The sequence below is a fragment of the Mesoplodon bidens genome, assembly GCF_964165515.1.
Source record: "Mesoplodon bidens genome assembly, chromosome: 2".
NCBI classification, from domain to species: domain Eukaryota; kingdom Metazoa; phylum Chordata; class Mammalia; order Artiodactyla; family Ziphiidae; genus Mesoplodon; species Mesoplodon bidens.
Window position 1 is genome coordinate 35,903,513 of NC_138177.1, and position 18,514 is coordinate 35,922,026.

The following is an 18,514-nucleotide window of genomic DNA, read 5'->3' on the forward strand; positions in this document are numbered from 1 at the left end:
AATAAGGGACTAAAAATAACTGCACGCATGCACAGTTGGGGCCAATTATGAACAACAAGATACAAACAGACCAAAAATCCAACTGCGGGGCTTCCCTGGTGGTGCAGTGGTTGGGAGTCCGCCTGCCGATGCAGGGGACACGGGTTCGTGCCCCAGTCTGGGAGGATCCCACATCTAGCGGAGCGGCTTGGCCCATGAGCCATGGCCGTTGAGCCTGCGTGTCCGGAGCCTGTGCTCCGCAACGGGAGAGGCCACAACAGTGAGAGGCCCACATACCGCAAAAAAAAAAAAAAATCCAACTGCCACTTCCGAGGTGTCAGGGGCAAAAGCCAGGTACTGTGCGTGATCCCTGCACACAGCACCACCAAGGGGGTGGGCAGACCACCTAAGCCACGCCTCTGGCCTGACCCCTGGATCTGCCCCAACCTCACCCCATCTAAGGCACCAGCTCGCCCCGCCTCAGGGAGCGATCAAGGGAAACTGTTACTTGTTTTTGCTCCCTGGTGCTGCCTGAATTTCTTGTCTGGCATCATCAATTTCTATTGCTCAAGGAGTCCAAGAACTCTGGTCGGTAACAATATTAACGTCAACTATCAAGGTCAAATCTGTAAGTCCGCATATTCAGGAGAAAATATAAGCTAGGAGCATTGGTGTCTCTGGTACTATATAGATATAAGTACAGTGGTCATTTTCCAAGCCCAAGCAGGTTCTGATAAATAATTGTTTCCAATATGTTAATGGATTTACATGAAAAAAAATATTACCCAGGCTTTAAAGTTCAGTGAAATTAATTATAATTTCATTTAATCATCTTCATTTTAAAAGAACAAAATATATAAATTCTGGTACTGCTTAGGAAATTTCAAGATTCCTGGTCATTTTAACAGTGAGATAGTTCATTCACATAGATGATTCCATGATAGATGGATAAACTTCATACTCTAGAATAAGGTTTCTAAGAAGCAATTTCCTGGCTTGTTTGAAGAGAGAGTTTGACATAGCCATAAGGAGCTCCAATTCTGGAGTCAGAGACACACCTGGACTGGATTCCGGGTCTGTCATTACTACATACAATAGGGCAGCTTTCTTAGATCTACAAGTCTTGATTTCTTCATCTGCAACATGTGATAAAAATGGTTCATACCTCAAAGGGTTGTTGCGAAGATTAGGTGAGAAGATGCCTGTAAAGTGCTTAGCACAGTTCTTGACCCATAATAAGACCTAACATCTGTGAGCTGCCATTATTATTATTATTATTCTAAATGGTTTGCATATTGAAAGAAGCAGAAAGGGAAGAAATAGTAAATGGATGGTGTGTAAATGAGATGCTTGAAATATGTTAGGGAGCGTGGCCTCGAGGAACAGTTGATAACAGGAAGGTCAGCAGAGTGGGAAGAACTAGAAAAATCCTATGTGCCCTCCTCAATGAAAATGTAGGCAAATGGAAGCTGACAGCAGGTTAGTAATTTGTGTTTAAGAGAAGAGAGGGTATCAGTGTGGATGATTAAAACCGTAATCTGCCTCTGGCTTTTTCTCTTACCAGATGCACCTATAACACGCCAAAGCAGAGAAGAAACAGCACAGACTAGCACGTGGTTTCACTCTGGTACTGCCTAACTGTGCTTATCCGCCATCAACAGGTGTATGTGAGCCTCAGGTAAAGCAAACCTCAGTTTACGAGTCACATAATAAAAGCCACAAGATGCAAAGGGATCCAGAAATTCTCTAAACTGGTGGTTTTCAAGTTTTTAAGCCACAACACCTTAAGAAAAGCATGAATAAAAAAATAAAAATGTGCAGCTACTCAGGCCTCAGCAGCAGAAATGGAGTCCCAGAGCCCAAGAAGCTCAAGTCTACACCTGCAACCCCCCATCCCGAATGTGGCTCGGAATATAATCTGAAAGCCACTGATACCGTCCTACCCCTCACATTTTTTTTTTTTTTTGGCCATGCCACACGGCTTATGAGATATTAATACCCCGACCAGGGATTGAACCCGACCCTGGCAGTGAAAGCGCCACGTCCTAACGACAGGACCGTCAGGGAATTCCTGCCCCTCAACTTTAGAGATGTGGAAAGTGAAGGTCAGAAAGGTGAGAGGACTTCCACAAAGTTGTAACCAGATGGGGACAGAGCTAAAACAGAATCCAACAGTTTTCTGATGGCCAGTCAGGCTCTCTTTTTACCACTGAACATTACCTTCTTGACTGACATACCAAAAAGATGAGGAGGAAAGTAAAACATGTTTGAGAAGAATGTGCCTCATCATAGGAGAAACATAAAAATGGAAGGCTGGAGAGCAATGAAGCCTGGCAGCTTGGGCTCCACTAATCTGCATATGAATGAAACACCACCTCCATCAATGGCTGACTAGAGTTACCAAAACAGTTTTTTGAACATTAAAACAAATTAAGCCAAAAAAAAAAAAAAAAAACCTTCAGCAATTCCCTGAAGGTCCAGTGGTTAGGACTCAGTACTTTCACTGCCAGGGTCCAGGTTTCGATCCTTGGTTGGGAAACTAAGGTCCCATAAGCCACAAGGTGCAGCCAAAAGAAAAAAAAAACCCTTCACAGTGAATGCCTAACAGAATCACATTTACAATTATACTGCATATGAATGCGCACAATTATACTTTGGAGGAAGTTTAAGCCACACTAATGGGACTGTGAGGGAATGAAAAAGGGCTTGAATAGCCAATGAAATGAACGACAGTGACTAATGGATGAATTATAGTCATATGATACTGAGCATGATTTTGGTGTTCTGTTCACAGAACTCCAGCTTAAATCATCTGGTTGTACTTTAAAGGAGTCTGTATTCTAAACTCAAAGGTCCAGTTAAGTGCTTCCTGTTTAGACTTGCATGTTGTGAAGTTCAGAGTTCATTCATATCAACACAGGTAAACCATTTTCTGAAGTTCTATCATATCCCCCTATTTCAGACACCAGTGATGTAGACAGAGCCCTCAAAATCCAGCTCCCTCATGGCCTTCACAGTTTCAGTTGCCCACTGGCGTACTAGGCCTGAGTATACAGCCATACAGCCCAACAGGGAGAAATGCTATGACGCTGCAGCCTGTGAGACCTCATTATTCTGCATTGTGTTTACTCTTTAATTCCATAAAAGGAGGATTTATAGTATCTAGAGAGAAACTATCCAGTAGTTTGGCACAGATTATTTCCTGGCCTTATCTACATCACATCCCTTAAGAGCGTCTCACTTCCTCCAGCTTAAAAACCGCTGCAATGTATGGCTGGATGCGCCCTTCCTGGCAGTACTGAATTGCTGACAGGCCTCTGGAGAAGAGGGGAAAGTGCTGGTCCTGGTATCGGCCCCAGTACAGCCCCATGGCAGAGGTATTCTTCAGGAGCAGAAGACTGGCCGGCACAGAAGCAATGGTTCCTCCAGCGAAACCCAGCACCACAATCCTGCCCTCCCATGCCAGGCTGAGGGGAAAAGGAGAAGAAAAAAAAGATTATAAAAGGCAATGTGGGCTTCCCTGGTGGCGCAGTGGTTGAGACTCCGCCTGCCGATGCAGGGGACGTGGGTTCGTGCCCCGGTCCGGGAAGATCCCACATGCCGCGGAGCCGCTGGGCCCGTGAGCCATGGCCGCTGAGCCTGCGCGTCCGGAGCCTGTGCTCCGCAACGGGAGAGGCCACAACAGTGACAGGCCCACGTACCGCAAAAAAAAAAAAGGCAATGTACATTCACAGCCATTAGGATGGCTACTATTTAAAAAAAGAAAAAAAAAACAGAAAAATAAGTGTTGGCAAGGATTTAGAGAAATGGAACCCTCATGGACTGTTGGTGGGATTGTAAAATGGTGCAAATGCTATGGAAAACAGTATGGAGGTTCCTCAAAAAATTAAAAACAGAACTACCATATGATCCAGCAATCTCACTTCTGAGTCTATATCCAAGAGAAGTGAAAGCAGGAACTTGAAGAGATATTTGTACACCCATGTTTACAGCAGTACTATCTATAACAGCCAAGAGGTGGAAACAATCCAAATGTCCATCAACTGATGGATGTTTAAACAAAATGTGTTATATACATACAGTAGAATATTATTCAGCCTCAAAAAGGAAGGAAATCCTGTCACATGTTAAAACATGGATGAACCTTGAGGCCATTATGGTAAGTGAAATAAGCCATTTACAAAAAGACAAATACTGTATTATTCTACTTATATGGGGTATCTAAAGTAGTCGAATTCATAGAAGCAAAGTAGAATGGTGGTTACCAAGGGCTGGGGAGAAGCGGGGAAAGAGGAGCTGTTGTTTAATGGATATAGAATTCAGTTTTGCAAGAAGAAAAACTTATGAAGATCCGTCTCACAACAATGTAAATATACTTAACACTACTGAACTTACACTTTACAATGGTAAATGTAGCAAGTCTTTTGTTATGTATTTTTGACCACAATAAAAAAAACACAGAATGAGGGGAGAGAAAGCAATGTACATTAATTCAGAGAGACAAAGTAGGTTTTGGGGGTGGGGGCAGTTGTGTAATGGGTACAGAGTTTTTGTTGGGGATGTTTACACAACATTGTCAGCATGTTTAATTGTATACGTACAAATGGTTAAAATGCTAAATATTAGGTTGCTGTAAATTTTACCACAATTAACAAAAAAACAACATGCATTAAACACCCAGCTGGGAATTCCTATTGACCTTACAAACTGGCAGGGGTGACCCATTCTACACCAATTTGTATTCCTCAGTAGGAAAGTAGAAAAATAAGCCATAAGCAAGATAGTAGGAGGTCAGAGAAACTAGCCAGTCTTGTAAGGGAACCCACTTTAGAATCAAAGCTGTCTATTTAACTACTCAACTACTTTGTGGAAGGGAATCAGGTATAAATAGATATCATTCCAATGCTGAACAACTCAGTTTGAAAATTTTGAACTTAGGAAGCAAGAATAAGAATTCAGACACTCTCATGAAGCATCATTTGCTTTACACTAAGGCTTACTTTAGGCCTCATTTAATTTATATACTTTTCTAGGGAATTTTGAATAATTGACAAAATACTATTACCTGGAAGGCAAGAGAAGGGTATGTATTAGCAGTCCTCTGTCCTGGCTCCCCATTTAGTCAACACACTCCTCCCTTTGCCTCCTGTCTAAGCACAGCAGTGGGCACAGTGCAGTGATGCACAGGGGCTATAGAACCACATGGATCCCTTCTGTGGGCAAGCTGCTCTCTCTGCTTCTGTTTCTTCTACTTTAAACTAAGATAAACCACAAAACTGTGCTTACCAGGATGACACAAGAAATGAAGCTAACATTATCAGAGCCCTCCAGGGTCCCTGGTTGAAACAGAATGAGAATTGGTGTGGTTACAGCAGTCCCATGAAATCTCCAGTGATTTTTTTTTTTTTAATAAAACAAGTCAAGGAGACACCTATAGTGGTGGCTGCTTCAGAAACCAGTAAGATCAAAAGAGTCTGTACCTTGTTGTTGCTCAGTGAACTGGGAGACTGCCACCCCAGTCATTCTAACATCTGAACAATGATCTCCTCAAGAATTACCCACACCATGTATATAAAGTAGTTAGTGGGGGCAGGCATAGCTGAATTTAACACATGTATAATTTCTAAAACATTTGATATTGCCAACTAGAAAGTCCGCAGTCGTTTTCTGGATATTTTCCAGTTGGCTATTTTGTTTTTGCTATATTTAAGCATTTCCTGATTTTCCCTCTGCTTCTATTCCTTTTCATCCACCCACTCAGCTGTTCTCGTTGATGCCAGTGGCTACAGGAAAAGTGAGCAGCAAAGACAAAAAGGAAGCAAGGCCAGAAGGAAGACAGAGGTCTGGAAAGGTTTCTGCAGAGCCCCAGGCCTAGCCCACTCGGGAGGACGACTGCATGTACCTGCGGAGAGCCTCCAGGAAGATATCTCCTTCCACGGTATCAATGACCACGTTCACCCCGCCACTGCCCACCAGCTTCCCCACTGCTTCCTTCAGGCTGCCCTGACTGTAGCTCACGATGGACTGTGCACCCCTCTGCATCGCCAGCTTGCATGGCTGCAGCCATTACCTACATAAAGAACACAATGCTTCTGATGGTCCAGAATACGTACCAAGAAGGCTCACCCCACCCACCCAGCCTCCAACTAAAGAAGGAAACCAGAGTGACCTCACTGTCCTAGCATCAGCCTCAACCCAACACATAAGGCCTGTCACACAGCACCATCACAATGGCCCCTCCATACCCACTGGCAACGTGATCCACATTTCCAGGAATCCTGGAACCCCAGTGGGTCTAGCTAGGCGACAGTTCAGGAGACACTCACAAATTCTTCTCCAAATGCAAATTAAAACCACCATTTATTGAGTACCCACTATGAGTCAAGTAGTAAGGACACAAGCTAAATAACAAGCTTAGAGTCAAAAAAGCAAGATCCAGCAGTATGATGGCGGAAGGACAGAGGGGTCCAGAAGTGCAAGCTAGAGGTATCTAACCTCGATCTACAAGATCAGGAAAAACTTCTCAGAGGGTAAAACATGATTCAACGGAAAGATCTTGAAGTCAGACAGACCTGAGTTCAAATCCTGGATCTGCTACTAACTAGCTGTATTACCTAAGGCAAACTGCTTAGTAAGAACCAACACTTACATGGTGCTTACTATGTGCCCAACACTATTCTAAATGCTTTACATATATTAATAACTCATTTAAACTTAATATCCCAATAATATTGCATACTATTATTATCCCCATTTTAAAGATGAAGAAACTGAGTCAAAAGAGGTTAAGTATCTTGCCCAAGGTCACACAGCTCATGGGAGGCAGAACTGGGATCCAAACCCAGGTAATTTGTCTCTAGAGTTCATGCTTTTTTTTTTTTTTTTTTTTTCCTGCGGTACACGGGTCTCTCACTGCTGTGGCCTCTCCCGTTGCGGAGCACAGGCTCCGGATGCGCAGGCTCAGCAGCCATGGCTCATGGGCCCAGCCGCTCCGCGGCATGTGGGATCCTCCCGGACCGGGACACGAACCCGTGTCCCCTGCATCGGCAGGCGGATAGAGTTCATGCTTTTAACCTCTATTTTGCCTGCCAACTCCTCTAAGCTTCAGTTACCCATCCATAAAATAAGATAAATTTTTAAAATTAAATGGAATACTGTATATAAAGCACTTAGAAAACAAAGTGTTGGATAAACTGAATCTATTGTTACACATATGCAATCGTTTATTCTATTTAAACCTCATAAGAACCTTATGGGGGAGGTACAGTGACTCCCATTCTGTAGATGGAAACAAAGACCCAGAGAGGTTAAGTATTGGGTCGGCCAAAAAGTCTGTTTGGTTTTAAGTAAAAATAAAAGACACATTTTTCATTTTCATGAAGAACTTTACTGAAAATGTATTCACTAACCGAACAAACTTCTTGGCCAACCCAATAATTAAGCCAGGGTCATCCAGGTAGTAGGTGATAGAACAACTATTCAAATCCAATGCTGCTGATTCCAAAGCCCATGCTTTTCCACTCCATCACCCTGGGAGAAAGCCATGCCTAAGGCCTGCCAAAGATGGCATAGATGGCTGTGGGCGATACTGTGAGGAGGTCTGGGGTGTGGAAGTCTCCAGAAAATCTTCAGACACTCAAGAACTGCCTAGAGGTGCCTTATCCCTAGGCAGCATCCACCAGCCCAAGAACTTTGGCCCCAAGGTGACATTCAGAATGTGCAAACACCCAAGAACATCTGTGCCCTTAAAAAATTCCAAACTCACCCATAACTATTTGAAACTGAAAGCTACCCTCATATACTTCCCCGTGGAGCCCTCAAACATCTGCATTTCACTGACTGCTATCAGCACACAGTGCCATAGAGGGCAGACACCAGTCGAGGGTCAGGCACCTGATTCTAACCCCAGGATTCTCTGTAGGTCCCAGTGAGGCCTGCTGTGAATCATTTTCTCTCTTGGTGACTCACCTTCTTTGTCTGTGAAATAGGGATAATAAACACTTGCATTCCCCATCTCCCAAGGGGTCTGTGAGGACCAAGGGTAAGATAATTGCTGTGGAGGCAATGTGAAAGCAATATGAAATACTGTGAATGAGAGGTGTTATCAAAATGACCTGTTCCAAGTAGGTGACATCAAAAATAATGATGACATTATTTTTTTGTTTGTTTTTGCTTAAAACCATTATTGCTGCTAAAGAAAATCCAGCTTAATTTCAATATCTGAATTAAAGCAAATGCTTCTCTCTACTTAACTTCCTATAACTATTTAAAACAAATGGTAGGGACTTCCCTGGTGGTGCAGTGGATAAGACTCCATGCTCCCAATGCAGGGGTCCTGGGTTTGATCCCTGGTCAGGGAACTAGATCCCACATGCATGCCGCAACTAAGGAGCCCACCTGCCGCAATAAGGAGCCCACCTGCTGCAACTAAGACCCAGTGCAACCAAAAAAAAAAGTAGCAGAATCTCCTTCTAAAAAAAATTAAAAATAGGGCTTCCCTGGTGGCACAGTGGTTGAGAATCTGCCTGCCAATTCAGGGAACACAGGTTCGAGCCCTGGTCTGGGAAGATTCCACATGCCGCGAAGCTACTAGGCCCGTGAGCCACAACTACTGAGCCTGCGCGTCTGGAGCCTGTGCTCCGCAACAAGAGAGGCTGCGATAGTGAGAGGTCCGCGCACCGCGATGAAGAGTGGCCCCCGCTTGCCGCAACTAGAGAAAGCCCTCGCACAGAAACGAAGACCCAACACAGCCCAAAATAAATAAATAAATTTTTTAAATTAAAAATAAATTTTAAAAATGGTACAGTTTTATCTTCCCAGAAATGTTAAATAGTCAGTGGTTCTAGACAATGAGACTAACTGTGGTCTCCCCGCTGAGAGGTGCTAAAAGCCCTCACTTTTGAGTTGACATGTGTTAGTACTCCACGAAGAGCCTCCTGGTATCTAAGACTGCTTTCAGAACTCATATGTCCTTCCCAAAAGAAAGTCAGTGTGAGAAAAGAGAGCTGCCACCTGGAGAAATTCCACACCAGTCCAATTATCACCAAACCTGTATAGCATCTTGGCGCCTCTGGATACCCCAACCGCAGACTACGCAGGAACCTCACACTCAGCACATCCAAAACTGAACTCACCACGTCCTCCTGGGTTCTCAGTCCCAACAAATGGCAAATCCCCAAGTGCACCTAGTTTGCGCCTTCCCACTCAATGTCTAATAATAACAGGATCCCTTTTTAAGGGATCCTCCATGACACACCATGCCCTCAAACAGGCACATGGCACGAGTGACCTCAATATTCCCACAACCACCCAATGAGAAAGCATTATTGTACAAATGAGGAAACTGAAGCTATTAAGCCAGAGACAGAGCTAGAATTTGCCCCTCAGTCAGGCTAATGTCAAAGTCCTTGTTCCTTCAACTACATCAGGATGCTCCCCAGTCACCAAATTCTCTATTTTCTTCTACTTTGGTATCTCTCTGGTCACCGCCTCCAGTGCCTTGTTTCAAGCATCATCACCTCTGGCTTGGATTGCTCCAGGAATCTGTCCTATTGCCTCTGACCTTGCCCCTATCCCTCATCCCCACTGCTACCAAAGTGAACTTTGCAAAATGCAAAGATGATCATGTCACTGCTCTACAAAATCCTCAACAGCTCCTGCAGCTTCCAAGAAATGTTCAAATTCCTCAGTGCGTCATGATCTTATCTCTGCCCCCCTCCCTAGAGTCATCTCCCACTGTTCCCCACACACATCCTTCGCTCCACAGATGCTATTTGCAATTCCCTGGATGCATCACGTTAGTATCTATGTCTCTGTCTTCTAATATGTCCTCCCACCACTAAAATGGCCTTCCTTTCCCCTCTTCCTCTATTCGACTGCTATCAGTCCTGCAAGAGTCAGCTTAAATGTCCACCTCCTCCAAGAAATCCTTCTTCTCTAATACCCGCAGCCTCCGAGAAAAGCCCCTGTAGAGAGGTGGGTCTTTCTTTCATGTATTTATTCATTCATTCAAGAAATAATTATTGAGTGCCTGCTAAGGTCTCGGCACCATGCTAGGTGCTGGGACTGAAATAATGAATCAAACAGACACTCCTCCTGCCTTGATGGGGATTACAGTCCGGTGGGAGGGACACGTTGATCTAATAATGACACAGGTAAAGGATTAACCACATGCTATGAAAGAGAAGTACAGGATGCTATGAGACCACATACAAATAGTCCAGGGGAGGGGAAAAACGTCTCCTGAGGGACAAAGAATACTTCTCCAAAAAAGCGACATCTGAGTTTAAATTTGAAGTTCGGCGGGGGGACAGTTTAGAGCATTATAGGTAGAAGGAATAGAATCTTCAGAGGTTGTGAAGCGAATTGAACCTTGCCAGGTTCTAGCAACTTAGAAAGATGAGTGGTTTACTCCTAAGTCCCCTCACTAGTCTGCAAGCAAACAGATGGCAAGACCCTACTCTAGGTTACTTCACATCCCCAGTAACTTGCACATGATTTTTAATAAATAAATGAATATATTCCACGTTTGAGAACAAGAGGTATGATATTTTTTAATGGAGAATCAAACATGCAAATACCTTGGCCTGAAGAATATTTGCTGCCACATCGACCACGGCAAGGCCTGCGGCTCCAGCTGCTGCTGTCGCTGAAACAGTTCCTCTGTGCCAGAGAAAGATGAGTGTTACTCAAGAAATCAAAAATCATCCAACGGTATGATTTCACGAACATTTTGAAGCTAGGACATTTTCAAGCAAGAAGAGAACTGAGAGGCCATTTCATTCGACCCTTCATGTACATGTACACATATATGTATGCTCTCCAGCTTCTCAGGCTGGGTTATGTATGTAGATCAGTGCTAATTTAGTCCAGTCTTGAAGACTTCCCAGGTAAGGGTCCTTAATCTCTCTAGGTAGTCTCTCCCTCACTCCAGTGGCAGCCTTCCTTTGCACTACCACTCCAAGTCCTGCTTCATAAATTCTGTCCTAAAATCATTCTCCTACTAAACACTGCCAAATTTTAGAAGGTAACAGCCACTGCTCAACTAAGCCCATCTCCCTGGGTCAATTCTGAGGCTCTCTGAAAAGAGCAAGAAGCTGTAGTTATGCTCCAGGTTAAGTGGGAAATTCAGCACCTCTGAGTTTGAAATATCCCAGTTAGGTACACCCAACCAAGCCTCACAGAAACAAATACCACAGGCTTCCATTAAAACCAGAGGAAAGCGAGTTTAAATAAACCAGCTCGCTAAAATGTAAAGTTTTCTGGGAGGTGATATCCAGAGGGGTCAGAATTGAGGGACAGATTTCTCCAAATACATATTGGCCAAGTTCACAGTCTACCATTCCCTCTCAGACAAAAGGATATCCCCACTGCCACCAGATTCCAATCTTGGGTCACTCGCTACCTTCCTTCGGCCTTTCCTCAGATAGACATGAGGTAAGGGTCAGGGAAGGGAAAGGAAGGGGCAAGGTCTTGGTGGACACTTCTGGTATCAGAGAAGGTACCATCTAGCCCTCTATTGTCTACACAGTCCTCACCCAGGCTAGGTATGGGCCTGACGCTCCAGGGCCAAAGTAGCAGTGCCATAAGATACCGGCCGCGCAGCAGCTTCTCAGAGGGGGACCCTTTCTGGAATCTGCCACAGTGCCTGTAAAAGAGATAACAGTGACTTAGAGATTAAGCACCTGTACCTTTTCATAAAGGCTGTTCAATATATATATATTATGATTTGATTTGCAAAGGGCAACACATGTCAGGAACCAAGCCCAGGGGAAGTCAAGACCAAGCAAGCAGTGGCCAAGTTCAAGACTTGGGTGCATCACTCTTCGAAAATCCTAAGGCTGGCATCTGGATCAGGAAGGAACCAGCTTATAGAGGAGGTAACTAACACAGGCCACTGTAGTATAATGAGTGAACTGGACGGTATAAAAATTTTACCTCACATAAAGCTGTTTTTTTAAAAAAGTGTACCGTTCACCAGTAGGGGGCATCATTCACATCCTGCACAAATATACCCCACCCCCGGGTTCGTGCCCCGGTCCAGGAGGATCCCACGTGCCGTGGAGGGGCTGGGCCCGTGAGCCATGGCTGCTGAGCCTGCGCGTCTGGAGCCTGTGCTCCGCAGCGGGAGGGGCCACAACAGTGAGAGGCCCGCGTACCACACACACACACACACACACACACACACACAAAAATATATATATATATATATATATATACCCCACCCCACGTCCACGCTGGCTGGCAATGTTCCCAGGACTCTCTCTTTCACAAGCTTGATGTGGGGAAGAAACCCATTACATCCAGCTCAATGCCCCAAACCAGTTTTTCTACCAAAACCACCTAACTATGGTCCAGTTGGAGAGCCAGTCGGTTGCTCCGGGGCTCAGAAAACAAAATGCCCTTCTTCATTAAACCACTCCACACAAACAAACCTCTGTGCAAGTGTTGTCACACCGATATAAAAAAGGGGTTTAGCATTTGAAAGAATGAGAAACAAGATATAACCAAAAGAATACAAAGAAAGAGAGGGAAAGGAGAAGAAGGAATGATGGATAGATGAAAAGTAAAGAAAAGAAAGCATAAAAAATATCTCCAAGGATTAGTATTGAGAGGTAGGGCTACCTTGTGGTCAGTGATGCATTCTTCAGCCATACCATTAAAGCCACTCACGCCCATAACTCCATCTCCCTGAAGGGAAAATACCATTAAGGGTATGTTCAAATGCATGCCCTTGCTATTTATCCCTTCCCAAATTAATCCAAAAAAGAAAGAAAATCTTTCTTTCTGACCCACTAAGACACAGGTTCCCTTAATTACCTGTTCAGTGTTACTGTTCAGTAAATAATTCAGCCATTTTCTCACTACCCCCATCAGGTGGCCAAGCCAATCTGAGCCCATTTTGGACAATGATAGGATTGAGCAAGAAAAAGACTAATATGGGGCTTCCCTGGTGGCGCAGTGGTTGAGAGTCCGCCTGCCGATACAGGGGACACGGGTTTGTGCCCCGGTCCGGGAAGATCCCACATGCCGCGGAGCAGCTGGGCCCGTGAGCCATGGCCGCTGAGCCTGCCCGTCCGGAGCCTGTGCTCCACAACGGGAGAGGCCACAACAGTGAGAGGCCCACGTACCGCAAAAAAAAAAAAAAAGAAAAGAAAAAGACTAATATGAATTAGAATCCCAGTGTTCATTTCTTTCACATGAAACTGAAACTTGAGAATTCTCTATCCTCTCAGTAACTAAAAATCCAGGTGCTGCCTTTTATTAGTAATAAAAAATTTAACGAAGCCAGGAACTTCCACAGACTTCCTTCCCTCAATTCAGAATTAGTTTCTCCCTGCTCCGTCTCGTTTTCCCTTTGGTGTCTGCTGGCAAAGTCCAGGAGAAGCAAGACCCTTTGGCTACAAATGAGGTTAGCACATTTCTCATAGTTACCCACACATCAATTCCCTAGATTCAACTAATTTACCTCTTTCACCGTGCTGACATCTGTGCCTGTCTCCAATACTGTCCCAGAAAACTCCATTCCTAAAACAAATTGTTTAAAGATTAGGTTATCTGTAAAGCCCAGCACAAGAGATGAGAAAATCCTGATCAACAGGCTGTCCTATGAGTAATCTGGAGCTGAGAGGGTTTGTGTTCCCCCCACCCAGGAAGAAGGGTAAGAGTGTTGTACCCAAAGCACAGGAAAGTGAACTAAGATTTCGTGCTAACAACGTGAAAAGCTATAGTAGTCCCATTCTTACTGTGACACAAATGAAAATTTTAAGAATGGGCAAAAGCACAGAGAATCATGGGTACACAAGTACTTTTGACCTTGATCACTGGGGCCTTGGGTTCCTACAGCACCTCAATGACAAATTCATCATATTGTATTTATCTGTTTCCATGTCTCCTCTTCTGAACTATGAGGCCCTCGAGGACATGAATTATATTTATTCATATAGTACTTGGCTCAGTTGGATGAATTGGTGTTGTCTGCCCTTTCCTCTTCCACCTCCAAAATTTCTGAATTTAATTATCATACATTTCCCACTTGAGCCGCCAGAAGAATAACTCAATTGAGTATGACCTCTTCCCCCCATCCAGCATTTCGACAAATAAAAACAGAGGGAAATGGTTCCAATTGTTGAGACTTAACCAAGTACCCTAAGGCCAAAACACAGCAACTGTTTTGCAATCACTGTATCCCTAATAGTATATATCTGTATAAAATATACATGTACTGTATATTTACAGTATATAACTGTATATTACTTATATATATATATATATATACAGATATATACTAAACTATACTTATATCTCTTTTAATGACTTTCAGCAACAAAAGTCAGTCATTGGTCCACATATTCAGGATCTAAATGTAATCAGATTGGGCATAATGCAAATCAGAGAGCAGGCTGCTAAGAAATGTATAAATTGTTTCTTTCTGATCCTCCGGTATTAGGTTTCTTTGGGAATGTATTCTTGAGGACTGAGAGTTTTAGCTGCAACCAGATGTTTATGATCCTTCAGGGTAAAAACAAAATTGAGGCACTGTCAAGGAATGAAAGGGAATGACTATGGCCAGTGATGGTTCTGATCAGGATTCTGGTGAGCATAATGATATGTAAAATTGTATTTGTTCATTTAAGCATTTTTAAAGTATTTATTAAGGGGTGGATGAAATAAGTGAAGGGGATTAAGAGGTACAAATCTTCAGTTATAAAATAAAAAGCCACAGGGATGTAATATATAGCATAAGGAATATAGTCAATAATATTGTAATAACTTTGTATGGGACACATGGTTACTGGACTTACCATAGTGATCATTTCATAATGTATGCAAATGTCACATCACTATGTAGTACACATGAAACTAACATAACATTGTACATCAACTATATTTCAATCAATCAATCCATCAAGTATTTATTGAGCATCTACTATGAGCCAGATACAAGAGTACTAAGGGGGCGGGGGGTGGGGGGAGGGCAATAATGTTGAGCAAGACAGTAATAGAACCTCCCCTCACAGCACTTGCAATCTAGTGATTCTAATGAGTAGTGAGGCTGACATATCTAAGACACCACTGACAGCAGGCAGACACTGCAATCATAGTGCCCAAGATGAAGCACATGGTTCTGAAAACACTCTATATCTTCTTCTTTTGAAGCAGTCACTTGGCCCCTTCCTACTCACCAGGTGTGAAGGGAAGTTGGGGCCTTTCCTGATACTGATCATGACAAGCCAAAATATCAGCAAAGTTAACCCCACAGAAATGGACATCAACTCTGACCTGCAAAGGAAATAGAGCAAAAAGGCAGAGCAGTACACATCTCTGGAGACAAAGTTCATTCAATTATACCATAGTATTTACTGAATTTACTGAATGCTTACTATATGCCAGGTACTGAACTAAGTACCAGTGTACATTCATGAGGCAGAATGGACAAGGTCCCTGACCTCATGGAGCTAAGAGTATAGCAGAGAAGACAGACATTAACCAAATAATTATGAGGACTTATGTGTTAAATTACAACTCCTACACAAAATGTTAAAGATAGAAATATACAGTGCCATGAAAGCACATAATGGGGAGATTTGACCTTTGGGGGAAGTCAGGAGAATCCCCTGTGTAACACTTGACCTAAGAACAGCTAGGAGTTAACTATTCAAAATAGGGAGGTAGGGAGCCTGGCACAGACAAAAGCAATGGCATGTGCAAAGGCCCGGTGGTGGGGACAAAAGAAAAACCAGCTTAGTGCATAAAGAAGAGAAAAAGATGGGGCTAGAGAGCAAGGCCCACAGCATCTGAGGGTTTGTAGGGTTTGCTGAGGATCTTAATCTTTAGCATAAGAACAGTGGAAGCCATTAAAAGATTTTAAGCAGAGGGTAACATGATCAGCTGTTTTGGGAATCAGGAATTCTAGAAGCTAGAACAGGATTCCCCAGCTTATGTGTTTCATGACAGAGCTAGAGCAGAGGCAGGCCTGCAGCAATTTCTCTAGATCTTGTTAAGCAGTGGTTCTCAAAGTGTGTCCCCAGATCACCAGCTTCAGTGTCACCTGGCAACTTGTTAGACGTTCAAATTCTCAGCCCCCGACCTACTGAATCAGAAACTCTGGGGACAAAGCCCAGCAATCTGTCTTGACAAGGTAATTCTGATGCAGCCTGGAGTTAAAGAACTACTGTCATAGACCAACCCAACTCAACAGGGCTTGGAATCACGGCAGGAAGTGAAGGCTGAGAGACAGAATCGGTGACATTCATTTATATATGTTTGTTTACATTTCCCGTATCATACTGTGGTGACCTTATTTATGAGAAGATATTTTATGGGCAAAATGGATTCATTCAACAATATTTTAAGCATCTGCCACATGCCAGGCACCCTTCCAGACTATTGGGATTTAACGATGGATAAATTCTCATAGTCCCAGCTCTCAGGAGCTAATTTCTGACACAGCTGTCTGGACAAATAACAGAACAAAGGAGCCCAGCCCTTAAGCCTATGCACATGGTGTGCATGACACAGTTGCTGACATGTACAGCACCTATAAATCCTCAAGCCACTCCACCCTGATTCAAAGTGAACATCTTTCAGCATGTGAATCCCAGGAAGCAGACTGGCTGCTGTCCTGCGCTCACCCAAATAATCTATTTAGTCACAGGGTCCGTGTTAGTGACACTTCAGGGCTGCAGTCACATTTCTCCATCTCACCAGCGGTCCCTAACCCTGAGACTCACTGACTGCTTCACCTTGTCAGAGGTTCTCATTCTCCACGCCAGATGACAGTGTTACCAAGGTGGTCAACAGGCAAAGCCAAAGTGGCTACCCCATTTTCCACCTCCCTAAATGTGGTTAAATGCCCACAACCCTAATATAACCCCACCCACCCCAAATCACTGCAGTACACCAGGGGAGGGAACAAGGCACATTATCATGTAAATAGCGTTATCGGGTGGCTTGCGGGTAGGAGGGAGGGCAGATAATTAGATGCTGATATTGAAGAAGAGGAAGCAAAGCATGGGGTGCATTTATCTGTGCTAAATCAATAACTTGCAGGTGGTTATGCAAAGTCGTATGCAAATCAGAATTCTCTGTTTCTAAGGCAACAGCTCTGGGGACTTCTACATTTGTGTTTTGGGGAACAATCTTCCTTTTGCGCTTCGGCCTTTTTGTGACCCCAGAAAGGGCCTTTCTAGAAGCCCAGCACGAAGTTACGCTCCAGTCTCGCGGGCGCCCCCTAGCTGAGCACTCGGGAACTCAGTTCCGGTCAGGAGCCCGCGGGGCTTGGGTGGTGGCCGCGGAGAAGGGGGCGTCTAGGGGGTCCCGGGGCCAGGCCAGTCACCCTACCTCGGGGGGCCGGAGATGGCGGGGGACCGCCTCCTCAAGGGCCAGGGGCTGCTTCAACTCGGCGCCCAGCGCGGCGCGGTAGTGCCTGCCGCAGCCCTCCCCGGCCCTCCTGCAACGCAGAACAAAGGGTCGGGTTACTGGGGGCGAGCCGGTTAACGCCTTTGGGGGCTCGGTGGTGAGTCAGGGCCGCACCTGCAGAGCCACGCCTGAGGCAAGCACCGTCCCCACGCCAGGGCCCCGCGCAAGTGTCGCCAGAGGGGCAGGTCCGAGCGCGGCAGGAAGAGCAGGACGCCGCCCGCCCCGCCCCGGCCGCCGGGGACTCGCGACCCGACCCAGGCTGGCGGCAGCGGCCGGGACCGCGCCACGGGCCAGTCCCACCCGCGGGGGTGACGCGCTTCTCCCGGGTGCCCGGGCCCCCTGGTCCCCCGGGGCCCCCTGAAGGTGGAGCCCACTGTGGAGTTGGGGGCGGGGATGGAGGAAGATGAGTAAATAGAAACAGATCCCCGGAGATTAACCTTTGTTGGCATTTTTGTAGCAAATTCAGGAGACTTTAAAAACCACACATGGGGGCTTCCCTGGTGGCGCAGTGGTTGAGAGTCCGCCTGCCGATGCAGGGGACAGGGGTTCGTGCCCCGGTCTGGGAAGATCCCACGTGCCACGGAGCGGCTGGGCCCGTGAGTCATGGCCGCTGAGCCTGCGCGTCAGGAGCCTGTGGTCCGAAACGGGAGAGGCCGCAACAGTGAGATACCCGCGTACCGCATGCATGCATAAATAAATACATACATACGTACGTACGTACATACATACATACACACATACCATACTTGTCGGTTATTTATTTATTTATTTTTTTTGCAGTACGCAGGCCTCACACAGTTGTGGGCTCCATTGTGGGGCACAGGCTCCGGACGCGCAGGCTCAGTGGCCATGGCTCGCGGACCTAGCCGCTTCACGGTATGTGGGATCTTCCCGGCCCGGGGCACGAACCCATGTCCCCCGCATCGGCAAGCGGACCCTCAACCACTGCACCACCAGGGAAGCCCTTGTCGGTTATTATACAGAGAACAAACTAGTGGTTAATAGTGGAAGGGGGGTGAGAGGAGGGGCAAGATAGGGGAAGGAGATGAAGAGGTACAAACTACTAGGTATAAAATAAATAAGATGCAAAGATGTAATGTACAGCACAGGGAAT

At 45.2% G+C, this 18,514-nt stretch overlaps 1 protein-coding gene across 1 annotated transcript in view; it reads right to left on the reverse strand.

Moving 5' to 3' along the window:
• The window catches only part of LOC308629506 (quinone oxidoreductase-like protein 2), a gene marked incomplete at both ends in the record, with an annotated part of 40,225 nt that extends 22,376 nt beyond the window's left edge, over window positions 1–17,849 (reverse strand). The window contains 11 exon segments of the mRNA XM_081257435.1: window positions 3,221–3,446; window positions 5,882–6,036; window positions 10,560–10,641; window positions 11,161–11,178; window positions 11,523–11,590; window positions 11,594–11,626; window positions 12,604–12,669; window positions 13,448–13,506; window positions 15,165–15,261; window positions 17,323–17,431; window positions 17,515–17,849. Of these exon segments, the coding sequence (XP_081113561.1) occupies window positions 3,221–3,446; window positions 5,882–6,036; window positions 10,560–10,641; window positions 11,161–11,178; window positions 11,523–11,590; window positions 11,594–11,626; window positions 12,604–12,669; window positions 13,448–13,506; window positions 15,165–15,261; window positions 17,323–17,431; window positions 17,515–17,849 (1,248 nt within the window).
• Between the last annotated feature and the right edge of the window lie 665 nt (window positions 17,850–18,514).